Source organism: Megachile rotundata, chromosome 5, assembly GCF_050947335.1.
Source record: "Megachile rotundata isolate GNS110a chromosome 5, iyMegRotu1, whole genome shotgun sequence".
NCBI classification, from domain to species: domain Eukaryota; kingdom Metazoa; phylum Arthropoda; class Insecta; order Hymenoptera; family Megachilidae; genus Megachile; species Megachile rotundata.
Genome location: NC_134987.1, coordinates 6,082,011 through 6,101,042, shown reverse-complemented (window position 1 = coordinate 6,101,042; position 19,032 = coordinate 6,082,011). Strand labels below are relative to the sequence as shown.

General features: G+C 31.4%; 2 protein-coding genes across 3 annotated transcripts in view; both read left to right on the top strand.

Moving 5' to 3' along the window:
* Positions 1-19,032, top strand: part of wb (wing blister) — a 303,585-nt gene that overhangs the window by 126,496 nt on the left and 158,057 nt on the right. For both annotated transcript variants that reach the window (XM_012291696.2, XM_012291694.2), the window contains 7 exons: positions 128-424; positions 1,348-1,608; positions 2,485-2,732; positions 4,130-4,364; positions 8,097-8,323; positions 9,610-9,797; positions 13,397-13,678. In XM_012291696.2, coding sequence (XP_012147086.2) covers positions 128-424; positions 1,348-1,608; positions 2,485-2,732; positions 4,130-4,364; positions 8,097-8,323; positions 9,610-9,797; positions 13,397-13,678 — 1,738 coding nt within the window. The remainder of the gene's footprint in view (positions 1-127; positions 425-1,347; positions 1,609-2,484; positions 2,733-4,129; positions 4,365-8,096; positions 8,324-9,609; positions 9,798-13,396; positions 13,679-19,032) is intronic.
* Positions 10,397-13,026, top strand: LOC143264466 (uncharacterized). Its single transcript, XM_076531837.1, has 2 exons — positions 10,397-10,583; positions 10,878-13,026. The coding sequence occupies exon 2, from the start codon at positions 10,886-10,888 to the stop codon at positions 12,695-12,697; it is 1,812 nt and encodes a 603-aa protein (XP_076387952.1). The 5' UTR covers positions 10,397-10,583; positions 10,878-10,885; the 3' UTR covers positions 12,698-13,026.

Here is a 19,032-nt window from a genome sequence, read left to right as displayed (position 1 = left end):
CAAAACCCCCTACATACTTCCTATGTACAAGGAAAATTATTTTCCACAATTTAACTGTAATCTTATTATCACAACCGCATTAAGGCAGTAACAGAAATAAATTGATTAAACACCGATTGTGTTCCAGGTAGCAGGTGCTTGCGAATGCAAATCCGGTTATTCCGGCTACAAGTGTGACCAGTGCGCTGCCGGTTATCGTCAATTTCCGGATTGCATGCCCTGTCCTTGCGATTCCCGAGGGATTCTTCCATCACACGATTGCGAGGGGGATTGTCTCTGCAAAGCAAACGTTGCTGGTGAATTCTGCGACCATTGTAAACCAGGACACTTCGCTTTGACGAAAGAGAATCTCGATGGTTGTCTGCCATGTTACTGTTTCGGTGTCAGTAACCGCTGTAGCACCGCAAAGCTGACTTATAGTTTGGTGAGTTTTTATTCATTCGTTAATTTATATATTGTTGAATACGTGTTATGTAGAATTTTACTGATTTTTGTTATGAAGACTTTTTACTGTTTTTTGTTATGAAGGTTTTTACAGATTTTTATTGATTTATGTTATGAAGATTTTTATGAGTTTAATTATGAAGATTCTTACTGATTTTTGTTATGAAGATTTTTATGATTTTTATTCTGAAGATTCTTACTGATTTTTGTTATGAAGATTTTTATGATTTTTATTCTGAAGATTTTTACTGATTTTTGTTATGAAGATTTTTACTGATTTTTGTTATGAAGATTTTTATGATTTTGATTATGAAGAATTTTATGATTTTTGTTATGAAGATTTTTACTGATTTTTGTTATGAAGATTTTTATTGATTTTTATCATAAAGATTTTTATTGATTTCTGTTATGAAGATTTTTATGAGTTTAATTATGAAGAATTTTATGATTTTTATTGTGAAAATTTTTACTGATTTTTGTTATGAAAATTTTTATCATTTTAATTATGAAGAATTTTATGATTTTTATTATGAAGATTTTTACTCATTTTTGTTATGAAGATTTTTATCATTTTTATTGTGAAGATTTTTACTGATTTTTGTTATGAAGATTTTTATGATTTTTATTATGAAGATTTTTACTAATTCTGATTATAAAGATTCTTATACTTTTAATTATGATTTTGATTATCAAGATTTTGACTGATTTTGATTATGGAGATTTTTACTGAATGTTAACCATAATTTTCGTTTTAAAACTCAAATTAATAAAAACAAAGGGGGTTGATATCCATACAGCGCACTGTTAGCGACACTTTATTAAAGCAGTACCATAATGAGTCTATTCACGTAAGTATCTACATGAACAGATAATACTGACATAATTTTCGTTAATGAAATGCAGATATCATCATTAGAGAACTGGTTGATCACCGATATGAACGCGTCCCGAGCAATTACTCCAATTTTGGACACAGACAGTGGTTGGCTAACGGTGGCAGCCTTTGACGTCGAATATGATAGTCCATTCTGGTTGGCTCCGCGAATTTATTGCGGTAATCGTCTGTCATCGTATGGCAGCAATCTTACTTATTCTGTCAGCTGGGTCGTTATGCGTGGTGATACCAGCGGAAAACCGACCACGGGACCCAACGTTATTCTCGTTGTAAGTACACGTTGAGTAATGGATGCATGGGAAGGGTGAATAAGTGCAGTTTTGTGTCAACATCGTGCTAGCTCTTTTAAATATGTATCCTTTGTATTTGATGGCGTAATAATTCAAGGCTGTTACGAGGTTAGCTACTGGGACTGAAATGTTACACATGTGTTCTTTAACAGGTTCGAGATAATTAACTAGTTTTATAATTAGCTTAAAGTAGGGTTTGTAAGACTTTTGACGAGTTACATTTCTGTTACGATGACAAAAACACGTTACATGACAAAACTTATTCGGTATAATCACAGTGTTGATTCACAAACAACATTCTATAATGCAATACTTATAAATAATATATGGAGCACTTTCAGAGTCCTATTATAGTTAATTACAGAATAAGTTAAAAATATGGATAATTAAATGGAACGATATGCACTTTGAACATAAAACAAATGTTTCTATTATAAGTTTTATAAGACAAGTCCTTCAATAGTCACTTTTCATGTTAGACGAGTAGATAGTTTTTGAAAGTAATGAAAGACAGGATTTATAAAAATTGAGGATTTATTAAAGATTCTCATATTTGATCTTTCATATCGTGTAACAAGTTTTATCAAATTTGTTTGTATTTTCAAAATAGTTTTACATAACATATTTTGTCAATAATATCTATTTAATTTTACATAATATATATTTTTGTCCATATCTATTTAATTTTACATAATACCTATTTTCCCCAGTAATAGACATTTGAAGTATCTAAACTACACAAAACCAACTAAATTTTGTTTCCAAAGGGAAATAATTAAAAAAATGCATAATTCATGAGGAAGATAGCGTTTAACATTTTACTAGAATTAATCTCCTGTTCCGGTTTCCTCTCAGGGCAATAATGGCATGCGGATTGCTCACGGCGAGGAACAGTATAATGGTCAAGAAGCTGAGATCACGGTGCCCCTACGCGAAAGTGGCTGGTATCATGTACGCAGTGAGATTCAAGATATTCCTACGAGGCAGAGGAGAACCGAATTTCGTGGGGATCCTGTTACCAGGATACAAATGATACAGGTGCTCGCGGATTTGAAGTATCTTATGATAAGGGCGCAGTATCATACCGTGCAGATCGAAGGACGGTATGTAGATTAAATTAAACACTTCCGCAATGCTTTTTACCTACTTTCTCTTAATTTTAATACGTTGACTACGTAGAAACAATTGAAAATGTTATTAGTATTTATATTTTGAAAATTGATAGTATTTATATTTTCAACCCTTGAGTAACATTTTAATTTTCTGACATATACTCACTACTTTAATTTGAAAAAATCATAAATAATTTTTCAAAGTTGTTTTAACATATTTCATAGCTGATTTCGGTAAATTCAAAAATTAAATATAAAAACAAATTTAGAAAAGAGAAAAAGTTGAAAGAATGACGGTTTACTCAGAAAAATTCAGTTTCTGAAATTTTTTTAATTTAAAGAGTCAAAATTTCTGTAGACTCTTGAGACGTAACAGTTTCAGAAAAAAAGTAATAAATATACCGAAGTTTCAAAGAAGCTTTTATTCAGATATTCTGTATATAAAATGGCTAAATTTGCTGAGGTCGTTTCATACCCCAATGTGACCGTTAAAGGTTAAACATAAATTTCACCTCAAGTTTCCGTATTTAACATCAAAAATAGAGTTTCGAGTCATAAAATAGTTTGACCGTACATTATACAAATTACCCACGTTCCATACAGTTGTCTCTTGCATACCTCTGATTGAGAGCCACTAGTGTACACAATTATCTGGCACCATTTCTGTCATTCCCGAATTTCAGTAAAGAAGAGACTTGAAATTCGAAATAGAATCAGGGAACAGTAGTCTGAACATTCCGCTTAACATGTGAAAGAATTCAAGGAAAATCTTCGTTTATTACCTTCGGGTATTTATTGCAGTTATAAAGACCCTATTGTTAGAGTAGAGGCCAGAAATCATAAAATATTTGGAAAAATTGCAGTGGGAAAACATCTGGCATCTACGTATATTACCGTATGCTCTCAAGTTTAACTGTGTACTATATCATTACATGTCATTAATACAATAATAAATTCTAAGTACTTTTTTAACTTTTCTAACTTTTCTATAATTTATCCATGTTTAGCTGTGTACCATTTTCTTCAATGAATATTTTAAACACTTTATGAATATTTATGAATGTTCAAGCATTTTATGAATAGTTATCCCATTAGATAAATTTGTTGAAGCATATTTTATCATTCTAACTATATTTAAATGTACAAAATAATTGTACAAATTACGAAATAAAAAAATTGCAAAATAATAAACGTAAATGCTGTTCTACTATAAAATATAAATGCTCAAAAATTTAATATTCACTAATATTAATATGAAAATGATTTCCATATTAATCATTATTTATATTTAACTAATAATATTGCTAGGTACATGACAATTGTTTTAAAGACATGTTTCAAACTCATGGACAATGATTAAATTTTTTGGAATAATTTTTGTGTTTCAGTCTTCAGGTTGCCACAGTGTCGATCGGGGAAGTCGTGGACAGCGGCGAATATAACAGTCTCGTGGAAGTTTGCGAATGTCCTGAAGGATATACAGGACTTTCCTGCGAAAGTTGTGACTGGGGATACGTGAAAGTGACCAGGAATGACTCTGTTCATCAGGATCAGCTCGCGTGCATAAAATGTGACTGCAATGGACACGCGAGCACCTGCGATCTTATGCTTGGAGAATGTACGGTAAGTACTTTTAATTGCTTCTTATAATTTTGTATATGTTCTTTTATTTATTGGTGCAATAAACATGATTAACTAATTGATTTGATGAAATATAATTAATAATCTTGAGAAGTACAATATGTAAATGTAGTATTGAGAGCTGTTGTCACGTTTGTTAAAGTAAGCTTTTTTATACCAAATTAACTCTCATAAGTTATTTTTAATAGCAGAGGAATGTTTAGTTGTATAAAGAAATAATAAACAATCATGTTAAACGTTTCTTCGTCCTCTTTAAAGATACTTTTAGTTATGTTCTATTTTAATATTGACAAAAAATTCTTACGGTTAATATGCTAGTAACATACAGCTGATTTGTTTGAAAGAATATTTTCTTTCGTTTTGCATATTTTTAATTATTTATTTTTTCTACACATTAAATTAGTAGAAATTATTATTCATTCATAACTGAGCAGTTTCTTCGATAACAGAGACTAATTTCTTAAATTTTATTCTCTAAATCAAAATGTTATGTTTATCTCATTTATGTACTAATAAAATAGTTAGATACCTGCAAATACGAAATGAGGAAAGGTGTACACAAGAGACTTGTGTAATGTTTTCGATATATTAAATTAATTTGTACACAAAGATATTATTATCAAAATATAATATTCATGTACCGCCTAATTTAATATACTGAAAATAGTTTGTATGTCTTATATTTATAAATTTTTCAATATTGTTTGCGTGAGTTTCAAAAGGAATGTCAATTTATCCCAGTTGGTTAATAATCGATCATATTAACAAAACTAAATACTCCATCATATTGTTAATAAAACAATTTTTATGATTTGTTAACGTAATTGCCGTATGCTACTAAAAGTTGGTAATTTATTTTAATTACTAGAAGCGAAAGAGTAAAAGAATTCCATTGGCAAGATATAACGTGCTCTTTTATACTTGAATTTGGTATTGAAATATAAATTGATAATAAAAGTATTTCTGCGAATTAATAATATGTAAAAAAGACAGTAAAGGCTACAGTTCATGGTGCAGTAATTAATTTAAAAAGTTCGAAGCATTCATACATATATTTTAAAATTAATATTTTGTGTGCGCTGTTCAAAAACAATTCTTGCAGCACCACCTGTTGGTGGAATATGAAATTACTGTTACAGAAAATTGCGTTTTTCCACAAAATAAAGCAATTTTACGTTCCTTTGACGATTGTAAATTGTTTTATAAGAACAACAAGATAAGAGAAATGCTTTTACAAAAGATCCAGAGCATTATGTTCGGAAAAGTCTGTTTTATGGACCACAAAAGACTTAGCCTCTAGCGGCGGAAGATGAGAACTAAGGGAATTAAATTTCGAATAAAATTTGTACATTTATTGATTTTCTTGGCTTGTGAACAGTTAAAAATATCTTATAGACAATTAGCATTGACCTCTAAAGAAAGATGAAGCATATTATTGTCTATTTAAACCGAGAAAATCAATTAATAAATAGAATGTGATCGAAAAAAGTATTGCTGATAGCATCTGCTGGTTGAAACTAAGAAAATAGAAAATCGGAATTGTTTTCAAAATTATTGATTATCATGCTTTTCTGAAACGAATGCACTATTCTACAACCTCAGTAGAACTGCAGAATTGTCGTAATTCACGAAAAGTGGTAGCAGAGGAAATGAAGAAGACTCGACCGAATTTGTACCATTCGAAGGTTATTCTCTGTATTACCGACAAGACCGAGTGTAATATATACATTTTTCTGAACGCATAATCCGCATCTTTGAACCCACGGTATATATTGCAATCAGCATAAAATAAATATTAATAGATATATTTAGAATAAATGTATAGTACATTCATCAGTAAAATCGATATTATTTGAATTTTTGCAAAAATGAAATAAGTGGCGCCATCTCTACGGTGAGCAGGGTGAATTACACACTTCAAAAACTGCAATTTCGTTAGTTCTTATCTTGTACCGCTAGATAGCGAGAGGAGTATCATTTTCGGTTCATTTAATTAGTGTAAGATGAAGTGCGGTAAATGCAGACTGGTTTTTGTAAAGTTGGTATTTAAACGTAAGTATTTTCAGTCTACTATGTAAATACTTAACGCTGTCGATATCGAACGTTTTGCACAATTACTACTATTTAATTAATATTAACTAGGACCTTAATTTTCCTTGTACATTTTGATTTTGATAGGAAATTGTTTAAAATGTCAACTACTTTGCACTTTCCCCGAAAATGGGGTAAGAGCGTAACTTGAAGTTAAATACTTTGAAACTTTATTTCATGTGCAATGGGGCAAGAGCAGAATTATTAACAAATCTGATATAAAATGCTTTTCACTGCATTATGCAAGTACTCTATACTGCAAACAAGTACAATTAGCTGAAATATAGAGGAGGATTCAGTGAAACAAACATACTAGATGGAGAAATTTCGCTCATATTGTAATAAAAATTGTCTGTATATGCACTTGCCCCGTTTACGAACTTTTACCCCACTTCGCCTTAGTTGATTTTATTAACTTAACTGATTATAATATAAATCGAATTCCATTAGGCTGCTAGACTAATTAACTTCGAATTGTCTTGACTTTATCAAACTATTATCAATTTTTACCATTTGTGGCTAATCCTGATTAGCCTAAGGGTTTCTGACTTACGCCCCGCCATCTAGTGTTAGAAGATGAGAACTAATTAAACTGCAGTTTCAAAAGTGTGTAGTTCATCCTGTTCGCCGGGAGATGGCGTTATATGTTCCATTTTCGTAAAAATTCAATTAATATTGATTTTATTGGTTAATATACCATATATTTATTATATATTTATTAATATTTATTTCATGCTGGTTACAATATATTCCGTGAGTCCGAAGATGTGGTTTATGTGTTCAAAACAATTCGCACACTATACCGTATCTCGTTGATAATATAGGGAATGACATAAGAATAACTAAAAATTTTCCTACAAGTCACCAAAAACATTCGCATAAATATCTTCTTTTGCAAAAAAGAGCTAATTTGTAAAATTTGGTTGACATCGGAGCATGACAATTTTCCATAGTTTCGCCGTTTCATTAACTTTTAAAAACACAAACTTTAAACTTTAAATTTTAATTGCAAATTATTGAATTAGTGGAAAAATTCGGTAACGAATAGTTTTACTAATTTGCAATGATTTTCTGTTTCTAAGTGATGATTTCTACAATATATTAATTATCTTACAGTTTTTCATTACTTTCACTGCTAAGAAGATACTTGCATTGTAAGTGTAAAATTCGACTATAAAAAATGTTAGTTCACATTCTGATGTGACTCCTAATATATCTGAAATATAAATAAAGCAAAGTGTAACCTGTTGCTATTAAAAGCAAAAGTGTACTTGTGAAAATTCGATCACGCATCGGTTTTGAAAATGACTTATACATGTATATTCAACACAGTACGTGCCAATATGCAATTTTATATTTTTTGAAAAACATCTCCGCAAAATCCATGAAACAATTTTTGTTCAATATGAAATTTCTGTATTTTAAATAGTTTGTAATGATATTAGTAGAATTGTTTTGTACTCATAGAATGTTTAAATAGACCAGCAAAACAAAATAATATCTTCTTTTAAAAGAAAATGATTTTCATTTCGTTAATTTTCTTCGCGTTAACCACCACCATATGGTGCTAATAGCATTATTATCAAATTTCACGGCAGTTATAATTTTATGTTTCTTTAATAGTCCTGTGAACACAATACAGTGGGTCCAAAATGCGATCGATGTGCCCCTGGTTTCTATGGCATTGCTCTGAAAGGCACCCCAAATGATTGCAAAAGATGTGCCTGTCCATTGTTAATCGAATCCAACAACTTTAGTCCAAATTGCCAGCTCGATGATCCTACTGATGCTGACAGTGGATACGTGTGTACGCAATGTCCAAATGGTTATACAGGAGATCACTGTGAAAGGTAATTATAAATTGAAGATAAAACATTTATTTTACCATTTTGACAACCACCAAATTTGGTTAGGTCATTTTGCATCTAACAAACCTCACCGAATATTTTCACAATATTCTGCAATTTTATTATACAGTTTCAAGCAGTTAATATTTTATTAATATATTTTAACACGTTGACTGTCATACTGAAGCAGTTAACAATTTGGTTAGGTCATTTTGCTTCTAACAAACCTCACCGAATATTTTCACATATTCTGTTAATTTTATTCACAGCTTCAAGCAGTTATTACGAGTATTTTTCAGTACATAAGAGATCAAATTTTTAGTAAGATATGTGATAGATATACAAAATTTAAGCGTTGCGTATGTGGGTAACGTGGCAGTGAAAGTATTAACCCTTTGCGGTCGTATTTTTGGTTATGGGAATACTAGTCGGAATTAATTTCCCTTGAAAGAGCAGTGAGACATAACATGTAAGATTATAAAGGATAAACAAAATTTATTAATTCTGTTGTGAATTTACCATCAATATAATCGATAAAATTGCTCATTTTTTAGATTCTCGTCGTTACATTTGAATTTTTGGAAACATTTTCATTCAAATGTAACATTCAGAATATTTGAAGTAATCTTTCCTTTCGAAATATATTTCTAAAAAGTGGCATATTCGCAACATATTCCTTAGTCCAATAATATTTCATATTAGGATCTGGTATAGTACCCCTCTTAAAGATTACACCCAAAAGAGCTGTTAACTCTCCCTTCGTCACATCGCTCCCGTAATTCCATGTTGATCGATCAGATAAGCTCTGCTGTTCTATTTTATTTTCGGCATATTTGTTTTCAATATAATTGTTTCAAGTAGTATATCTGTGAAAAAGAGTCTGAAAAGTCGGTAGGTTCAGTGCAATGAACCTATGAGGTACATTAGGTCTAACAATTTCAGGTCCCGTCGAAAAATTGCTTTTTGATTATAGTTGAATAAAGTATAATATTAGTATGGTTCCTTACTGTAATATCTGAGAACAGACATACGACTGGAACTGTAAAAGAGCTTTGTTGGCTGAGAGTAAACATACGACCGCAAAGTATTAATAGATTATGAAATTATATTTGAGAGCTTCATTGAGAACTCTTGTACGCAACAAAGACTTTCACTAGCTAATTAAATTCTTGATTTTCGAATGATCTGATAATCTGAAAAATTAAATGAGCTCTAGAGCAGTCAAAGTTAGAATGCACTTCTAACTGCTAGTTCTATTACCTATATATTTATTAAGGGTTTGTTCGCAGCTGTGACATAGGGTTTTTTGGAAATCCCCAAATTCCCGGCGGAACCTGCGAACCGTGTCTTTGCGGTGGCGGTCCTTGTGATCAGGAAACAGGACGCTGTTTAGAGTGTCGCGGTAACACAGAAGGCTGGAAATGTGACAAGTGCAAGCCGGCTCATTACGGAAATCCCTTGGAACAGAATTGCTTGCGTGAGTATCGTCTGTTACTTCTGGTTCGCCATTTCGTCGCCATTAACACGCGATATCTCGTGAATGTGAAACGCGGACGTAAAACGGTCATATCTTTTGATTGTTATATAGGTACTTCGGTATATTTTATGCGAGTTGTTGCACACCTAGTCTGCTCTAACGTTCTTCGACTTATCTCGCTCATTTTATTGAATTATGGATAAATGGTATTTTATTGAATTGCGAATAAATGCAATATTCACCTGTTTTTATTTACTAACACGCCGTTTCACTTCGAGTCTCGTCTATCTTTCGGTTTACTATCTACCTATCGATTTAATCTCGGGAACGACTTTAACAAAACCCATGAATCGCTGTTCGTACATTTGATGTACATATTGTCGAATTTATCTGCTTGAATGATTCAGGACAAAGTTTTGTTGAACTGCAATTGACATAAGTTGAGTTATTGTATTGATATAAAATTGAAATGTTATTGAATTCCACTATTTAAATTTTGCTGCATTTCATAACAAATTGACAGAATTAAAAATATTTAAAAATAGTCCAATCTTTCATGAATAAACTTCACAAAAATTTAGCTAAATAAGTTGAGTAGGGGAGACCGGGGCTAGTTGACTAATGGGGTTAGTTGACTAATTGCCTTTAATTTCTATATTATAACATGCATGCGGCTGCAATCGATGTTTTTAAACATATGAATGTCTAAACCATCATGGAGTTTGTTACCGTGACAATATTTTGCATTTTACATCAGTGAGAGCGAAATATTCAAAAACGATAGCGGTAAGTAAATATTTTCCTTCTGACAATTTATAAATTTTTATCTAGTAAGTACAGCTTAATATTTTTTTTATAAATATTTAACAGAAGTGTGATATGTTGGCTATAATTTGCAGTTTTTACTTTATTCAATGCGTAAAGGTTATTGATATAAAGCAACCAAAATGTTAAAGATGTCGAATGGGGCTATTTGACTAATCATGTTCGGGGTTATTTGACTTAGTCAACTAACCCCGGATATTGTTTTTGTTTCATTTGTATTTTGCTTTGCCCATTATAATTATCAATTTCTTGCAGGCATCAACATGAGGAATTACAAACGAAAAACTGATAAGGGAAAAACACCGACAGATATTATTTTGCGGGCAGTCAAAATCGTTATAAATGAATGTAGAAGCATTAATAGCGTCGCTAAAGATTTTTTAATTTCACAAAAAACGCTTGAACGCTATGTTAAAAAGGCGAAATTAACAACCGGTGAAATTGCATTAAACCGTGTTGGTTATTTTAATGGGAGACAAGTTTTTTCTCAAGAAGCAGAGAATCTTTTATCTGACTATTTAAAACAAGCATCGGATATTTATTACGGATTGACGCCGAAGCAATTTAGAAAATTTGCTTATGAATATGCAGTTTCAAATAAACTTCAAATTCCAAATAATTGGACCAAGAATAAAATGGCAGGGCCAGATTGGTATGCTTCTTTTATTAAACGAAACAATAGCTTATCTTTAAGATGCCCACAAGCAACAAGCTTATCAAGAGCCACCTCATTTAATAAAACAAACGTAGAAATGTTTTTTTCAAACTTAAAGATAGTGTATAATCGACTTAGTCTTGAAGCTAAGGATATATGGAATGTTGATGAGACGGGTATAACCACAGTGCAAAAGCCAGATAAAATTATAGCTCGACGTGGCTTTAAACAGATTGGTAAATTAGTGTCAGCCGAAAGAGGAACACTTGTAACCCTCACTGTTGCTGTATCCGCAAGTGGAAACACAATTCCTCCTTTTTTTATTTTTCCACGAGTGAATTACCGGAATCATTTTATTAGAGACGCGCCTACCGGAAGCTTGGGTGATGCCAATCCATCTGGATGGATGAAGGAAGAACACTTTGTCAAATTTATTAAGCATTTTGTTCATCACACGAAATGCACGAAGGAAAGGCCCATCCTTTTGTTGCTCGATAATCACGATTCTCACCTTTCGATAACCGCTTTAGATATTTGTAAAGAAAATGGCATCACGGTTTTATCGTTTCCACCGCATTGTTCGCACAAATTGCAACCATTAGATAGAAGTGTTTATGGACCACTAAAAAAATATACCAATTCTGCTATTGATAATTGGATGGTAAATAATCCTGGTAAAACATTTTCTATATATGACATACCTGGAATTATAAAAACAGTTTTACCATTAGCTGCTACACCAGTGAATATAATGGCTGGCTTCCAAAAAACCGGAATTTGCCCTTTTAACGATAACATTTTTTCTGATAGTGATTTTTTAACTTCATATGTAACAGACAGACCTGCTCCCATCAATGAAAATACTGAATTGATAATTGACACTGAAGAGCTACCTACAGTAAACGCAAATGTAAATGAATGTCCACCTGACGCGAAAGAAGATGAAAATAAAATCAATAAAAACGAAGAAGGAAATAAAACATTCAGTCCAGAAGAAGTAAGACCATTTCCGAAAGCAGCTGCACGACAGACTACTAGAAAACCGAGAAGAAAGAGACGCAGTGCCATTTTGACGGATACACCGGTAAAAGAAGCACTGAAGCAAGAAAAAGAAAAAATTAAAGAAAAGAAATGCCCGCGTGAAAGAAATATAATTGTAAGAAACAGGACTAAAAGCGCACGAAAATCTCTTTTTCGGAAATTAAGTGCCACAGCATCCACATCATCCAACAGAGATCCGATTTCAGTATCAGAAGATGATACTGAATGTTTAATATGCGACGAACTGTATAGTAAGAGCGTTCGTGGTGATAAGTGGGTGCAATGCACACGTTGCAGCAAATGGGCTCACGAGAAGTGTATCGGTTTAAATAAAATATTTTACGTTTGTATAAATTGCAATTCAAATGACGATTTATAAATAAAATTCAGCGTTATAATTAATATATATAAAAAATAAATGTTGTTTGTTTATTAGTTTTTGTTTAAAACTTAAAAGTAAATGTCAAGTCAACTAACCCCGTCATATAAGTCAACTAACCCCAAAGCCGGGGTTTGTTGACTTATTGCTCACACTTGCATAAATGTGATAAAAACTACAACTTAGATTTAATCAAAGCGGCTTTAAAAATTACACTTTATACCTTAGTAAATGTATAAACTATTGGCATACAATAAGTGAATAAAATAACAATGGTTCATTTATAATAATTAAATATGTTAAAAGTTAGTCAACTAGCCCCGGTCTCCCCTACTTTCTGAGAAAAAAATTTGTAAGTGAAACTTATTTTCGCCATAATGGGCAAAAATTGCAAACTTTGAAAATTTGTTATTTCTTAACTAATTCGAAACCGGTAAAATGATGACATAAACCCTCCCTATTTTCATATGAACTACAATATATTTTAATTAGAGCGAAATCGCAGATGATGAAGTCCAAACGTGACCTTCGTCGCATCATTGAAAAAAAATGTAAAACAAAGAATTTTAAAATGAAATTATAAAACCAGTCATCTTGATCGGTGTTCCAGTGTTAAAATGATGAAATGAATTTAAAGAGATGTAAAATTGGAAAAGACTAAATTGCATAATTATGGAAAGAAAAATGGCGTTGTTGCAGCATGCGAATGCGATGTTGTGGGCAGCAGTTCGGTCGAATGCGAGCAAAGGAGCGGTCAGTGTCCGTGCAAGCCTTTGTTCGAGGGTCGTGACTGTTCCTCTTGCATCGAGGGTTACGGGAACGTGACTGCAGGTTGCCGGGAATGCGACTGCGACGTGGGTGCCCTCGACGAGGTCTGCGATCCCGTAACCGGTGAATGCAGGTGCGCGGATGGCGTCCTTGGCTTCCGGTGTGATCGCTGCGACGTCGACCATTACGGCTTGTCCGAGGATGGCTGTAAAGGTGAGTACCGTTTCAGAATTTTTATCACCAATACGTTTGCATGTGGTCTCGCGTGAAAGTTGAAAGGTCGAGTCCCTTTGATTGCGTTTCAGCTGTACGAGAAATGAGCATCGGGTTTACGAAATCTGTCAAAATGACGGAATTTAGATTTTTTGTTTTCATTTGTGAAAATTGTTAGGAATACAGTATGTCAAAAATAACCTTTGTTGAGATAAAGAATTAGGCTGGTTTACGTATTATTCGTTTAATTTAATTTAATTTTTTAGTTTGGTTTCAATATAAATATTGAAAATATTTATTAAATACGTACATTAAATATGGGTAAAGCTAGAATTGAACTAGCAGTTTGCAATTATTTACTTACAGTTAATTTAGAACAAGCTGTAATTAAATTTGATAACTTTTATAACTATATAAACTATTATCTCTAATGATGCCATTGATTGACATAATAGGGTCAAAACTGTTATTCTATTAAGTGAAAACATCTGCAGAAAATTAGAATAGTACCGTCGTTATTTTTTAATGAACCTCGTGCTTATGTGGAAAAAAAGTATTTAATACCTTTTATTACTTAATACGTTTAAAATACTTTCTCATGTCAAAAGTACTTAACCTAACTTCATACTTCAGTATAAAAAAATACCTAATATCACTTCATATTAAAATATAAGAAATATCTAAATTAACTTCATATTGAAGCACAAGAAGATATTTAACTTAATTTCGTATTTAAATCCAAAACACACCTAACCTAATTTTATGCTTAACTATAAAAAATATCTAAAAAGGATCAAATTAAGATCATCGCCATTTTTAAAACTAGTCTAACCTAACTTCATACTTAACTATAAAAAATATCTGGAAAAGATCAAATTAAGATCATCGCCATTTTTAAAACTAACGTAACCTAACTTCATATTTAAATTTAAAACACGCAACCTTACATCTTACTTAACTATAAACAATATCTTAAAACTAATTTCGCCACTTAATTATGTATAGAAAATACTAGAAAAGGTCCAAAATAATAATCGAAATGTTATTCTAATAAAAATACAGTGTAACTTAACTAAGTACACTTATTTTTATTTGATTATTAAAAGAATTACGTATCTAACTACATATCTAATTCTTCAGTTAACTTTATAACAAATTAACATGTAATTACGACCCAAATATTATTATTTAAAATAATATTTTCGCTACGAAACTGAAATAATATTTCATGCATCTAAATTTGCAATCATCATCTCAAATCCTAGTTTCTTTTGCGCTCGCATTAAAAATATCACTATTTTTAATAGCCATAATATAATACTCTAATTTTACGATAACAATTATCCATGGTTGCCTGTACATTACTACTGCATTAAATAAAAAATGTAAATTATGAAGAATAAGTCGGAGAAATAATATCAAAGAAGTCGTTAGACTAGAATCGTTGATTTTATAACCGTACGTTCAACCTACGGTACAGATAAATATGAACATGAATGTTAAAACATAACGCATTTGGCTGGAAGAAAGAATTTCTCTTAAGTAGATGTATAAATACCCGTTGGTTACGATTTTACGAAAGTATTATTCAAGTATTTTATTGCATGTGTAACGAACGAAATAATTGATTCGATAAATTATTAGAAAGTTAGAGTGAAAGATATGTTGTTGAAATTTTAATTTAGAGTTTGTAATGTCACATAAATATTTCAAATAGTATTTTAGTGGACATAAAAAATACATTATTATTTAAGCTTAACCAATGTAACATAGTCAAGAAAATTATTTTGATTTAGATGCTGTAATATTTTGTTTAGAATTCTTTTTGGAAAATTTTGCAGTTACGAATTTGTTAATATTATACATATTATTCTATAGTTACTGGATCCTCACTTTTGCAGTGTGTTATAATTTCTTTGTGAACCATACTAAATTATACACATCAAGTTCTTCATTTTTCTTATTAAAAAATAAATCATAATAAATATTTAATTGTGTCATAAGGATTAGGTGAGATTTTATAAATATTATTATTTCTTCCTGTGGGATTATTAGATCCATTAATAGGAAGACAAAATAATTAATTTTAATTTGAAAGTGGCCTAAGTCCATATGTGAGATGTTGTCAATTGTAGTAACATATTTCACAGTTCAAAAATTGGTTTTGAAAGTAATCTAAATCCAAAAAAGTGTATTCAATGGACTTTGGTTTAAATTGTATGACAAATCTAATTATTAATTTAAAAAGTGGCTTAAGTCTATTCTCAGTAAGACACCTGTCATTCACTTCATAATTACTATTATTTTAAAAGAAATTGGAAAAACTCTCATAGATACACTTCACGAGGATATATTTATATCCTACGTACTTTTAATTTCATTGAAACGCAAACTCTTAAATCAGGTGAAGTGGGGTAAGTGCAGATTGGTTTTTGTAAAGTTGGTATTTAAACGTAAATATTTTCAGTTTGCTATGTAAATACTTAACGCTGTCGATATCGAACGCTTTGCACAATTACTACTATTTAATTAATATTAACTAGGACCTTAATATTCCTTGTACATTTTGATTTTAATAGAAAATTGTTTAAAATGTCAACTACTTTGCACTTTCCCCGAAAATGGTGTAAGAGCGTAACTTGAAGTTAAATACTTTGAAACTTTATTTCATGTGCAATGGGGCAAGAGCAGAATTATTAACAAATCTGCTATAAAATGCTTTTTACTACATTATGCAAGTACTCTATACTGCAAACAAGTACTCTTGGCTAAAATATAAAAGGGGATATAGTGAAACAAAACAAAGAAACATACTAAATGGAGAAATTTCGCTCATATTGTAATAAAAATAGCCTTATACGCACTTGCCCCGTTTACGAACTTACCCCACTTCACCTTATCTCAGATTAAACATAAATCATCTCAGACTTTGAAAATATCAGAATCCGCATCTCGTGTTTATGAACTCGCTATAGTTAGATTCCAAAGAGACGTTCAAGCTATCAGACCGGCAGATCAGTTAGCACAGAGGATCCCATAAATCGTAATCATTCGATTCGAGGTCGAAATGTGCTTCTCTTTCGTTGATCTAACCGAGAATCATGGCAGTTGCGTAATCCACGGACTCGTGTCCCGTTACTCGAAAGATCGATCGATCCACCCATCGCAAAGTATGAGATGAATGTAGTCACTGTGCCGTTTGCCAGACCTCTTTTCTGCCACATTTTTCTCATCGGCCAGACGCTGTTTCAGATAAATCGTTGTGTCACTCTGGACAATCGTTCGTTTCTACGCAAATGCGAACGACAGAATAATCGTGTATGTGGAGATTTAGTACGATAACAGACCTGTTCGAGTGCTGGATAATTAATCGAGAGAAAGTTCCGTGATATGATTGTTTAAATTGATATTATGATTAATTTCTGATTGAAGTATGGGGCTGGTGTATGCTCAGTTGACCGATTTCGAAATGTAGAAAGCCTGATATGAGTTGACAGGGAAGTCCTATATAGGATTTATAGCTTGTGGTATTGTAGTATGGATATTTATAGTATTGTAGTATAGTATTATCTGGTTATACTATAGTAGGTATTTATATTGTGTATAAATATAAAGATTCAGGATCTCACAGATTTAAAAATTTAGAGATTCAGAAATATACAAATTTAGAAATATAAAGTATCAGCAGTTTAAACATTCCAAAATTCATACATTCAGAAATGTACAAATTTAGAAATGTAAAGGATCAGCAGCTTAGAAATTCAAAAATTCATAGATTCAGTAATATACCAATTTAAACTTGTAAAGTATCAGCAGCTTGGAAACTCAAAAATTCATACATTCAGAAATATACAAATTTGGAAATGTAAAGGATCAGCAGCTTAGAAATTCAAAAATTCATAGATTCGGAAATTCACATGTGTAAATCTTCAGGGTCGCAGATATTTAAGGATTTAAAAATTTAGAAATGCAAAAACTAAGAAATTGAGAAATTTATATATAAAAAATGTATAAACTCAGAAATTTAAAACCTTGCAAACCTCAGTTTTCAATCCGTAATACCCACATCCCAAAATGTCGAAAAAACCTCATAAGATTATTTTTCATTAACAAAAACTAACAAATAGTTCGTCCTTTTTATACCACTTTTCGCACATATCGAACCCCCACGCGGAAGAAAGCAGATTTATCAGGCCACGTTGTCGCAAATTATCCCGAGTATGTGAGTGTGAAATCGAATCCTTATTTACGATTAGTCGAAATAGCGGCGAAGACATCGTATCTCACAGGTACTTCGAGATACGGGGACAGATATCGCAAGATATGGGGTCCCAGTTCGCTTTAGCTCATTCCAGCCGGACCACGAACGACTTGTCTGAGATGTTAATTAACTTCCTGCGTGAACACCGCTTCCTTCGTTCTCGCCTTCGATCGACACGCTTCGTTTAACTTGGACCGCTTCGTTCTGCTTTATAGATGCTCCGCTCTACGATCCGATGACTAGTTATACGGTTCTCTGATATAACTAAATATAAAAAATGAAATTTCTTCGTGATTTTGCTGAGCCTTTGGTCAATTTCATCTTTGTGTTATCTTACTCGGGGCGATGACAAGCCATTTAACCTGATGGCAATTTTGTTGTGGCGGATTTGTGTTATCTTGTTCTTTGGGTGGAGCTGAAGTGGCATTCGACAAAATTGCAATTATGGAGGAGGTTGGACATCATTTTTCATGGGAGTATTTACACTTGTGATATTAAGCTTTGTTGGCTTTAGTGAGGTTTTTAGTACTGAATTTTTGTAATCGTATTAACATTGTTAATAGTAGATTTTGATAGTCTTAGTAACACTTTTAATATTAAATTTAAATAGCTCTATTAATATTTTTAATATTCAATTTTGGTAGTCTTAGTAACATTTTTAATATTGTTGTCCTTAGTTATATTTCTAGTATTGAATTTTAATAGTCCTATTACCATTATTAGTAGTAAATTTTAATTCCTCTTAGTAACATTTTTAATATTAAATTTAGATAGTTCTATTAATACTTTTAATATTCAATTATGGAAATTTTAATAAATATTATGTAGTCATATTTAATTCTCATCATCTCAATGAAAACTTTAAAAAACTGTATAAATTTTTATTGATTTTATACAATTTTTTCTTAATTTTCATAATCTCATTAGAAGTTCAAATTATTTATATAAATTTTAATAAATGCTATACAATCTTATTTAATTTTTCATAATCTCGTTTGAAATTAAGTAAAGCTATTCAAAGTTTAATAAATTTTTAACAATTTAAAAAAAAATTAAATGAAGAAAAAATTTTGTACAATTTTATTTAATATGT